The following is a 9,026-nucleotide window of genomic DNA, read 5'->3' as shown; positions in this document are numbered from 1 at the left end:
ATGGGAAATGAGATGTGCTTTTCAAGGCCAACCCGGAAATAGCAGTGACGATGAATAAGATGGTATGGTTGGCAGGTCTACAATCTATCAATTTGGTAGAATTCCCAGCAGCACCCCGCCGCGGGGGGGGGGGGGGGGAGGGTGCGGTTACTGATCACTGGCATGAAAGCTGATGTGCGCTTCTTGCGCTGCAAACTGATTTTGATGGCAATGCCTACTGGTGCGAGGTTGCATGCTCTCTGATGCTGCGCGTGAAAGTTAGTCACTAGTCACAATCGCAACCTTTAGTGCAATCATACCGGCATACGGTTTAGAGAAAGCAGACCACTCTTATCAAACTCAGTTCGATATTGTTGCAGAGGGACTGGGGAAGAGTATGGTGCTCTGAAACCTTTTCCTATAAATGAAGCTGCAGCAAGCCTCACCACTGCTATCATGTACTGTTTGTCATGAATAATAATAATAAATAATATTGACTGAGAGCGTGTGGCCTGGCTCACTTTATGGGTACATAAAAGTTCTAATTGTCACTTTCAAGTCCCCGGCTCTATTTATTCATACCGGAACTGCTGCTGCTGCTGCTTAGCCCCAACTGCCCAAGTCTATATAGACTAGCTTAGCAAAGCTTGAAGCAGCACTTGTTAAAGTTTATAGAGAATCGCCCACCCTGACTGAGAGTCCAGAATCCAGAACAAACTCAAGCATGGACGTTTGTACCTGCAATACCCGGTACACAAGAAAAATATCAACACTGCATGATTGTTAGGGGTCATCCGTGAATACTGATATTTATTTAGAAACGAAAACTAGTCGTTTCTCTTCAACCCCCCTCCCTCAGAAACAAACACATACAAACGATGCATAGTATCGATATTTTTGTCTTTTCTTTTCTGGACGTGCCCACACATACAAACTGTGCGTCGATATTTTTCGAGAAACGAACAGGCGCTCAACCCCCTCCCCCTAAACGACTAGTTTTCGTTTCTAAATAAATATCTATATTTACGGATGGCCCGTTTAATACGGAAATATTCAGAAACGCCACAACATTCTTGTGCTTCAGATTTCAGACTAGAGGATACAAGATCAAGCAAAACTGCAAGACAGCAGAAAAGAAGTTAAACTGCAAAGGCAAAAAGCCACGGCATGTACAATGCCGGCCAAAACAATCGAAACGAGAATTCTCGTAAGTATGTTGAAGTGGAATCACAGTACAGAAGGAAGAAGAAAATGCAAGGGTGGATTGGACTGAAGACCTTCCTGCCCCTATTTGAAACAGTTCCAAGTAGGAAATTGCTATTTATTTCCGTTGGTAAAAATCCTAATATCTAACACTACACAAAACCTACATGTAAAGGCGCATAAAAAATAATGCTGCTGCTGCTGCTGCTAAAATCCTTGTGTAGCTTAGCAAGGATAAGAATTCTCCAAGATGGACAAGATCGAACTCAGCAACGACGTCACAATCAACAGCTCTAGGTCAAAGTGATCGGGTGGCAGAAACACCCACCTACAGTAGAACTGCATCCAGAATTAACTATCAGAATTATTCTTTGTCAATGGGTGCAAACCGAGAGGCAAGGGTGCCCGGTGATCCGAGTGTATCGTGATGATCATTATTTCGATAAGACCTTCAGACTAGCGCTACTCTGTAGAAAGACCAATGCACACTCTACCATGTAAAGCATGTTGCAGAGACGACAACAAGATCGACGCAGCTAGCTGTCTGGAGATTGAGTATATAAAATTTATAAATAAATAAAATAAATAGCATCATATAACTGAATTGGCGGTTAGACACGACCCAATGGCCGATAAAGCCTTGACTTACAGGGTGACGTCGGTTCCTGGACAGCGGAACAGTTAGAGCCGGATTCCTCGCGCTTCACTCTGCTCGGCGTCGCGAATGGCCGCCTCTTGCTCTTGCTGAGCAGCGGTGGCAGCACGCCTGCCCAGGACATTGTAGGCCACGACGGCGGGCACCATCAGCAGCAGGCCGATGAGCGTGTAGGTGGAGGCGCCGGCGTGGTAGACTGGGTGCCACGAGACGTGCGCCGTCCGGTCCATCTTGAACAGGTACCAGAAGATGGCACCAAGCGGCGTGATCAGCCCTTGCACTACCACCAGGTAGACAGCGCCGGCCGCGTACTTAATCAGCATCAGGCTGAACAGGTTGGCCAGGCAGTAGAACGTCACAAACATCCAGCAGTAGCTGACCGGCACCGAGCAGCTCGGGTCCGGGTTGAACTGCGTCGGGTCGTTCAGCGTCGACGCACAGCTCGCGCTCACGTTCGCAAAATACTCGCTGGGGCCTCGCGGGTTGCCGAACATGCAGCGCATGCCGTCGCTCATGTGCGCCTTGAAGTCGTGGAAGCCACTGACGGTGCCGAAGACCGGGATGAAGTCGACCCAGAAGAGCACCACGTACAGGACGAACGTCCAAAAGTTGATCCAGAACATCAGCAGCAGCGCGTTGACGTCGTGTTCCTTTGCCGCCTCGCCGCCGCAAGCCTCCGCTTTCTTTGCCGACTGCTTGAGCAGCTTTTCCTCGACGACGTTGTTGATGGCCAGCGGTACGAAGCCGATCATGAACACGCAGCTCCAGACGAAGCGCGTGATGGCCTTGGTCTTCACCGGCCCACTGCTGCCCTGGCCGTCAATGTTGAAGATGACTGGCTCGGTGGAGATGACGAGGCCGATGATGACGATCAGGCAGCAGATCAGACGCGGCGCGCTCTCCTTCTTGCGCAGGATCACGTAGCTGAAGAACACGGTGAACGGTATGATAATCGTCGACAGCAGCGGCTGCAGGAACACCGGTGTGCGATCGTCCGGGCTGCTGAACACCAGCAGAAGGCCGTTGAGGACGTTGAAGCTGCCGAGCAGCACCCTGTTGGAGTGGCTAACGTTGGAACGAAGCGAGAACTCCGGGTTCAGGAAGCGCGCCAGCAGAAGGAGAGTGCCGAAGAAGACGATGAACCAGAACGCCGAGAACAGCAGCAGGAAGTAGACGTCGCCGACGGGCTTCAGCTCGCCGCAGATCATGTGTGAGCCCAGTGCGCTGGAGAACATAGGCAAGGTGACCGTCATGCCGACCTGGATGTACAGACAGACACACAGGTAGAGAACAGCACAACGGCTCGGGTCAATTGCGGGCAAATAATCCTGATAATTATGTTCGGGAAATCCCCTTCAACAGCTGTGCCTTGCCCGGCTATCTGTAGTGCATGCGCCTAGAAAAGATAATGGTAACTATTCTGAATGGTCGTAGTAAATGGTGACAAGTATAGACTGTTAGGCTTAGTTTTAGCCCAGAATTGCCCATAAATGGTCACTCTGCGAGAGTGACCGCCTGGGATTTCAGACCACTTGGCCAAGTCCGCTGTTCCGCTCCTCAGCCTCCCGAGCCCTGTGAAATCTATGTACAGGATGCCTGCTGTGCTGTGCACTGTGCTGCGTGTGCCCGCTGCTTTCGGCCGGGACTGCGCAAGGCCTCGGTCGTCACCGGTGCTCGAGGACTGGTCCCCGCCCGACTGCCCAGCAGCGTAATTCGTTCACTCATGTATGCGTGTGTTCTCGCCGGTTCCGTTTGCTCCACCATCTCCGGCGTCATCAGGCTGCGTGCTCCATCTTCCTATCTGATGCCCCTCCGGGGCCCACGTGACCCCTGTGGCAGTGGCTCTACAGGACAGGTGTGTGTGTGTGTGTGTGTGTGTGGTGTTAGGCTGTCCCCGGGGAAAATTGCGATTCCGCGGCCGCGTTTTTGTCTGCGTTTTTTTGCGATTTTTTAAAAGACCGCGTTTTCCGCGATTTTCCCCGCGTTTTTTGAACTTTTTTGTTGCACTACACGTACACACAGTGCACTGTTCGGTCAGCAACGTCTCATCGTGGCGGCTTTTTACTCAAATATGACGAGTGCTTACACCAGAGACTTGTAACTGATTGATTTCACTACATACTCACTGAAAATTGCCGCATTCACCGCATATTTACCGCAAATTCACCGCAAATTATGCCATATTATGCCGCGTTTTTTGCGATTTTTTCCGCAATTTTCCCCGGGGACAGGGCCACGTAGCCCCTCTCTCTCCCCCCCCCCCCCCCCCCGCGACATTATTTTTTCATGAGGCCGGATTTTTCTGGCCAGGACTGTACCTAGGTACATGTATGTACATGCACCTACACTACAAGGCTACCTACAATTAAACTGTACCTACCTACACGTGCATAGTAGTGTAGCTACCTGCATGACTGCACATGTGCCTACCTGTGCTAATACGGTGAGTACTGACAGGGCAATGTTCACTGCAACAGCACTCAGCCGGATACTGACACCAAGCCTGGGTGAGATCTGAAACACTACCTGGCCCGCGTCGGACCCAGAAGAACGACTCGTACTGCCGCCCTCCTCGGGCCCGTGGATATAGTCCGGCAGGCTCACATCAGAATCTGCTTGCCGAGTGAGCAGAGGCTGCTTCGCCGAGGAGTTCAAATTCTCAGAGTTCTGAATGTTGCTCATCTTGCAGCTCGCCCACGACCCGGCTAGCAAATAGTAGACAGACGTCAACTTGTTCGTCCGGTGTCTTCCAGCTGTGGGGAGGGGCAGAACTGCTTTGGCTTGGACGAACGCCTCTCTGACGGCCAAAGTTCTCCGATCCTGTCTCTCTTGGCAGTCGAAGTACCAAATCAAAATTTTCACTTTCAAAACTCAAAATATGGAGCTCTGCACATGTGCACACCGCACGCGTGTGCACGATGATCGAAATCACGTGGTACACGTGCGTACATCATGAGCTGTACACATTATGGACAATTATTTGCGTGGTGCCAGAAAACCTATGCAGACTGAAACAAAAGAAGGAAAAAAAAAAAAAAAAAAAAAAAAAAAAGAAGGATCTATCTATAGAACGCGAACAACAAGATCACTCGGCGTCACGTCAGGGCTCACCACGACCAGGGAGTCGTCAAATACTTGTATTTGACGACTCCCTGACCACGACCATACAAAGCGTCAATAACGGTCATTTGGATTTGACCAATCAGCGCACGGCAAAACGGGCTGTTTCCTGCAATTGTGGGGTGTTTTCTGAGTGGAGCTTGGCTGTATTCGTTGGTTTTAGACATTAGGCCATTGTGGATTCGTGTTCAGAAGGTGTGTCTTTGGAGGGTTACCGTCTCGAATTTTTCGATTTGGCCTTCGTTTGGCTGAGATCGGATGGTGAAATCACTCAAACGCGAAGGCGTGCGAACAAGTGAATGAAGAGAAAATTAAAAATCGGGGACGGTAAACCGATAGAGAATTCCAAGACCTTGAAAATGAGCTATCGATGGTGAGAATCGGCCAAGGAGAACCGCTGTTCTACTTTTTTGAAGGCATCAAGGTCGGCCGTGCGTCGCCGCGCGCACCAACAAAAACTGGCAGCCGTGCACATATCTGCAAGTGCAACAAGAAAGGACGGAGGAGACAGCAAGCGTTCCAAGTGAAGAGTTTACCTTCGTGTTGACTCAAGCTAAGGACTCATGCCAGTCAGGGATCATACCAGTCACCTCTCATCATGGTCATGACTAAGGGATTCATTTGTGGCCAGGAAACTCCCCACTCGCGGCAGCGTGAAAGCTGCGAGGCCAAACAGAAAAGAGTGTGCCGAGTCGCGATCAGGAAACGCTGAGTTCTACTGACAACATTGGTTAGCTAGCTAGGCGCGCAAATTCTTGTAGATGCCAGGACTCAAGTTCACCAGTACCTCACGGACATATCTTGGTCGACACCCACCAGCGGATTGAGAAAAATGACCAAGATGGCTTGGAGAAAGGACGTCTTCTCCGCGTGTCTTTCCCGACATCAAACAACAAGATTCCGCGGCTTCGGCACTGGCCCTTCGCTGTACAGAGTAGACCAGGGAGTCGTAAAATACCGGTATTTTACGACTAGACTGTACATCGCTGTACATCGATGAGCATGAACTCGGGTGCGTAGCCGCTATGACTGCACAAACTCTGGCATTGGCGGCATCGCCATGTTTTCAAAATGGTGGTCGACGCTTTTTGAATTTTGTATGGTCATGGTGAGCCCTGACCGTTGAAGAGCACAAAGGACGTCTAGACGTCTCTTGAGAACTGAGAACTGAAGTACAGCGTGTTTACATGTACATGTAGTTGACTCGGAATGAGGGAGGCAGCTCGACCAACACCGCCGCGGTTGCTGAGAAAACCACAGGGACGAAGGTACTGCCCTCGACCCCCTCAGTGCCCTTGATCCGCTGCTCATGATACCGCCTTCGTTCTCAGGGCCCCGTTCGTTAGACGAGGTGAGACGTGATGCACTGATTAGGGTTCTCTGTAACAAGACGACAACGTCGGTAAGGCCTTCCCTCCCCAAGCACCCCTTGTCGCAATGAAGTGGCAAAGCTAGTTTTTCTTCCGTTTCTCAGTTTTACTGAAGACACTACACAGCCTGCTCGTAAGAAGAGAGGAGATCTTGCTGGTAGCTGCAGCAGGTGTATCGCTAGCCCTATCACTACATTATACATATCACGGGCACTGTGAATCATTGAAAATCGGTAACATTGCCAGGTCACGAGTGATGGACTGGTGGAGGTACTATCGTAGTTCCCCTGACCAAGTAATTTATCTTCGGACTCTCACCATGCATGATAGTGGTAAATCATAGAAGTGCTGATACTACCGTGTGACTATAGGTTGCCAAGTAAACTCCAGCTAAGAAATGGTTGGTTAAAACACACCTTGGGAAATGGCGGTAAATACACGCCCGCCCACACAAGGAGAAGGAAGAAGGAGGGCTCTTACCTCCTCGGTTCCCCAAACGTTTAAATGTACTTAGTCTTTGAGATTCTCTGTGACTTGTGTGTCCTTGGTTGGTTGGTATATTCTATTTTACTTCTCCCAGAATGAATAGGCATTGCTGCCTTCTTGCCTGGACAAGTGGATTGTCCAAGTTCTCACAAAAGACGAAGAAAGGAAAGAAATATTACATGAGAGTGTGAAGCAGGCAATCTTATACTATAATATGTACCATCATCCTTCAATGCGACGGACCCCACGATAGGCGGTCAGCCTTTGGGTCATCCTAATAAAGTTATTATTATTATTATTATTATTATTATTATATAGAAATATTACATGAGAGTGTGACGCATGCATGATGAGAGAGAGAAGGGGGGGGGGAGGGGGGGGGCGAGAGAGAAAAAAGAGAGAGGAGATAGAGAGACTGCTTTATTGCCTGGAAAAATGAATTGTCCAAGCTCTCACAAAATGACCAACAGCAGCGGTAACAACAACAGCAACAACAACAACAACAACAACAACAACAACAACAACAACAACCATCTCTTATTGGCCACTGGCTATAGTGAGAATAAAGATTTGAAACAACAACAACAGCAGCAGCAGCAGCAGCCAGCAACAACAACAACAACAACAACAACAACAACAACAACAACAACAACAACAACAACAACAACAACAACAACAACAACAACAACGAGAGAGAAGAGAGAGAGAGAGAGAGAGAGAGAGAGAGAGAGAGAGAGAGAGAGAGAGAGAGAGAGAGAAGAGAGAGAGAGAGAGAGAGAGAGAGAGAGAGAGAGAGAGAGAGAGAGAGAGAGAGAGAGAGGGGAGAGAGAGAGAGAGAGAGAGAGAGAGAGAGAGAGAGAGAAAGAGAGAGAGAGAGAGAGAGAGAGAGAGAGAGAGAGAGAGAGAGAGAGAGAGAGAGAGAGAGAGAGAGAGAGAGAGAGAGAGAGAGAGAGAGAGAGAGAGAGAGAGAGAGAGAGAGAGAGAGAGAGAGAGAGAGAGAGAGAGAGAGAGAGAGAGAGAGAGAGAGAGAGAGAGAGAGGAGAGAGAGAGAGGGGAGAGAAGAGAGAGAGAGAGAGAGAGAGAGAGAGAGAGAGAGAGAGAGAGAGAGAGAGAGAGAGAGAGAGAGAGAGAGAGAGAGAGGGGGGGGGGGGAGAGAGGAGAGAGAGAAAGCATTTTTATCTCCAAGAAAGTTTTGTCAAGATTGAATCAAAAAGAGAAAGGATAAAATGTTTCGAGTTATGACTAACTGTCCACCAACGTAACCAGATCATATCCAGTCGACTAGTCCGCTTTTGTCCTTCTCCTTTTTACCATAATTAAATTGGCTCACCATCCGAGTTCAAATGACTTAATGCTTTGTTTAATGAAAATACGAGGAATCACATCGTACTTTGAGAGTTGTGGCCGGACTCAAGAGCTACCTTCTTATAAAGCCGAAGCCACTACATCATAGCTCGGAGTGACCGTGCTACCAGAAGTGACAACGTGGTGAATGGTCAACGACCTTCGGCACCCATGATGTCCCATCCCCTGATTCGGCTTCAGGCTGATTTCTTCGTTCGCATGCCGATAATTATGTTCGGAGCTATAAGTAGTCTCCGGCGTCACTTTCTCTTCAAAGATGGGAAGGCAAGGCTTGAACGGCATAGGCTTTCTTCGGCAACTACATGTAATTACTTGCAGATTCTGGGTCGACGTCTGAGTAGACCGATCTACCCGTGCTCACAGTGGTTCAAGTGGCGGCAAGCTGTCTGTATGCTGTGCATTATCGTCCGGAGACCATAGGTCCATAGCTGAGCACGTGGCCTGGCCGTGGCTGTACAATCATGTACATGACTGACTGAGTCTGTATCCTCATTTGTACATCTACATCGTACATCTACATCGTACATGCATGTACTTGAAAAAAGGAGGAGCGGAGTGGTGTACACGTGGTGATGCTGTGCTACTGCTAGGACTACATGTATGTAGGATCCTAGGAGTAGGATGCCATGCTTGACAGCCGGTCAGTGAGGCACTGTGGTGGTTGTCAAATAAAAGGACCTGTCACCCGACGGCATCAGCTCTCTTGGAAAATATAGGAGGAGCAGGAACAGCGAAGCGCACGTGACAGTCTGTGCTGCTCCGCGATCCGTGAAATCCGATAGCGCGAATCAAGTTTGCGCTTTGTGCCAGTTCACGTCCCAGTGTTCGCAGGTGTAGGGCCGCGAAGC

At 49.4% G+C, this 9,026-nt stretch overlaps 1 protein-coding gene across 1 annotated transcript; it reads right to left on the bottom strand.

Moving 5' to 3' along the window:
* Nucleotides 1–1,036: 1,036 nt before the first annotated feature.
* LOC135819524 (uncharacterized) lies at nt 1,037–4,673 on the bottom strand. Its single transcript, XM_065332750.1, has 2 exons — nt 4,268–4,673; nt 1,037–3,096 (listed from the first exon to the last, which is right to left on the bottom strand). Exons 1-2 carry the CDS (start codon nt 4,517–4,519, stop codon nt 1,864–1,866), a joined length of 1,485 nt encoding a protein of 494 aa, XP_065188822.1. The 5' UTR covers nt 4,520–4,673; the 3' UTR covers nt 1,037–1,863.
* Between the last annotated feature and the right edge of the window lie 4,353 nt (nt 4,674–9,026).

This window comes from Sycon ciliatum, chromosome 6, assembly GCF_964019385.1.
Source record: "Sycon ciliatum chromosome 6, ocSycCili1.1, whole genome shotgun sequence".
Lineage (NCBI taxonomy): Eukaryota > Metazoa > Porifera > Calcarea > Leucosolenida > Sycettidae > Sycon > Sycon ciliatum.
The sequence above is the reverse complement of the archived record's forward strand: the minus strand, read 5'-3'. Positions and strand labels throughout refer to the sequence as shown.

Excerpts from the sequence above, each read along its gene's own strand:
- LOC135819524 (XM_065332750.1), bottom strand. The coding sequence starts at position 4,519 with ATGAGCAACATTCAGAACTCTGAGAATTTGAACTCCTCGGCGAAGCAG. Across the intron at positions 3,097-4,267 it reads TACTCACCGTATTAGCACAG|GTCGGCATGACGGTCACCTT; the intron begins GTAGGCACATGT and ends CTGTACATCCAG.